Raw genomic sequence first — 1,604 nt, 5'->3', positions numbered from 1 at the left:
TGTGGAGAGACAGGAACACTTTTACACTACTGGTGGGACTGCAAATTAGTGCAACCTCTGTGGAAAAGAATTTGGAGATACCTCAGAGAGCTAAAAATAGAAATTGAATGTGTATTTTTAAGCTCATGAAATCATTTAGGAAAAAAGATGTGGCATTAATTAACAGCATATTACTGATGTGACACTCATGGGCAAGATTATGTAAAGAGACCTGCATAGATGTAATTGGTGCATGGTTTGAGGGCTCCATTTGCTTAGTTAATAAAGCTGTATGGATTCAAATACTCCTGAAGTCATGTTTACCTTTACATTGTTTTCAGGTGATGATTATGGACAGGACTGTGTTTCCCCAAACTGTAATGTAACTAAGATAAATACTGTGATTCCTACTCTGAAAAAGCATTTTGTGTCCTTTACTTTGGGTTATTTCTGTGTATTTTATGTGAAGCTGTAATTGACGATTTTGTAATAATTTCAACATCAAGCAGTCTAGCTGCTAAATAACAATAGCTACATGGAACATATCACAACAGTACAGTTAAACCCAACCTAGAAATTTCTGAGTTGAGAGGAAGCTAGTCTGATTTGTTTTAAGGTCATTTAATTCAAGCTGTTTCCTTGTGTGCAGTGTTCAAAATATATTATCCAGTACTGAATGGGTATTGTTAAGGGAGAAATATCTTCCAAGAGATTAGAGTTTTGTTTTTTTGCTTTACCAATTCAGATGTGAATTACAGGTAAGTTGGAGAAATATACTTTCTGCTTTCTTAATTTTCCACTTAGCATTAGCTGACTTTTTATTTGATGTGAATCCACTTTATCTTCCCAGGTTGATTTATTTTAGCCTAACCATTCATACTTCATTATGCAGTGAATGAGAATTGAAGCAAAACAAGTTTCCTATTTCCCCTAATAGAAAACTGTACCTCTAAGTGTATCTGCTTATCTGCTTAGAGTTGATATAATTTCAAAGTTTTTGCAAAAGTATTTTAGTTTTACAAACATGGAATTTTTTTTTACAGGTTTCTGAAGGTTTGTGGATCTGAATTGGTACGCCTTGAATTATCGTGCAGCCACTTCCTTAATGAAACTTGCTTGGAGGTTATTTCTGAGATGTGTCCAAATCTACAGGATTTAAATCTTTCCTCCTGTGATAAACTACCACCTCAAGCTTTCATCCACATTGCCAAATTATGCAGCCTTAAAAGACTTGTTCTCTATCGGACAAAGGTAGAGGTAAGAATAATTTATCCTTTACATCTTTGCTAGTGTAATAGCCAACTGAATATTTAGTTGCCTTTGATTGCTCATAATAATGTGACTTATGATTTTTAAGTAAAGTTTATGATGCCATCTGACTAAAATCATTAGAACTGATTCACAGTTATTTCAAAGTTATTTAAAGTCTATTATGTTTTTAAATGATAAGAAAATGTTCTTTTCTGTGCTCTTAAAATTTTTGTCATGCCATTCATGCTCCCAGGTAAAAAAAAAAAAAATCAGCAGAGTGCTGAGGTAAGCTGAAATGCTAGCAGGAAATGAATTAGAGGAAGAGGAAGGAGGATAGTATGTAAGGGGACATTTGCCTGGAGGAGGAGGAAGCA

General features: G+C 34.2%; 1 protein-coding gene across 1 annotated transcript in view; it reads left to right on the top strand.

The window, feature by feature from the left end:
• Positions 1-1,604, top strand: part of FBXL4 (F-box and leucine-rich repeat protein 4) — a 74,592-nt gene that overhangs the window by 28,263 nt on the left and 44,725 nt on the right. The window contains exon 5 of the mRNA XM_012661858.1: positions 1,023-1,236. Within this exon, the coding sequence (XP_012517312.1) occupies positions 1,023-1,236 (214 nt within the window). The remainder of the gene's footprint in view (positions 1-1,022; positions 1,237-1,604) is intronic.

This window comes from Propithecus coquereli, unplaced genomic scaffold (assembly GCF_000956105.1).
Source record: "Propithecus coquereli isolate 6110/MARCELLA unplaced genomic scaffold, Pcoq_1.0 Scaffold74, whole genome shotgun sequence".
Taxonomy (NCBI): Eukaryota; Metazoa; Chordata; class Mammalia; order Primates; family Indriidae; genus Propithecus; species Propithecus coquereli.
The sequence above is the reverse complement of the archived record's forward strand: the minus strand, read 5'-3'. Positions and strand labels throughout refer to the sequence as shown.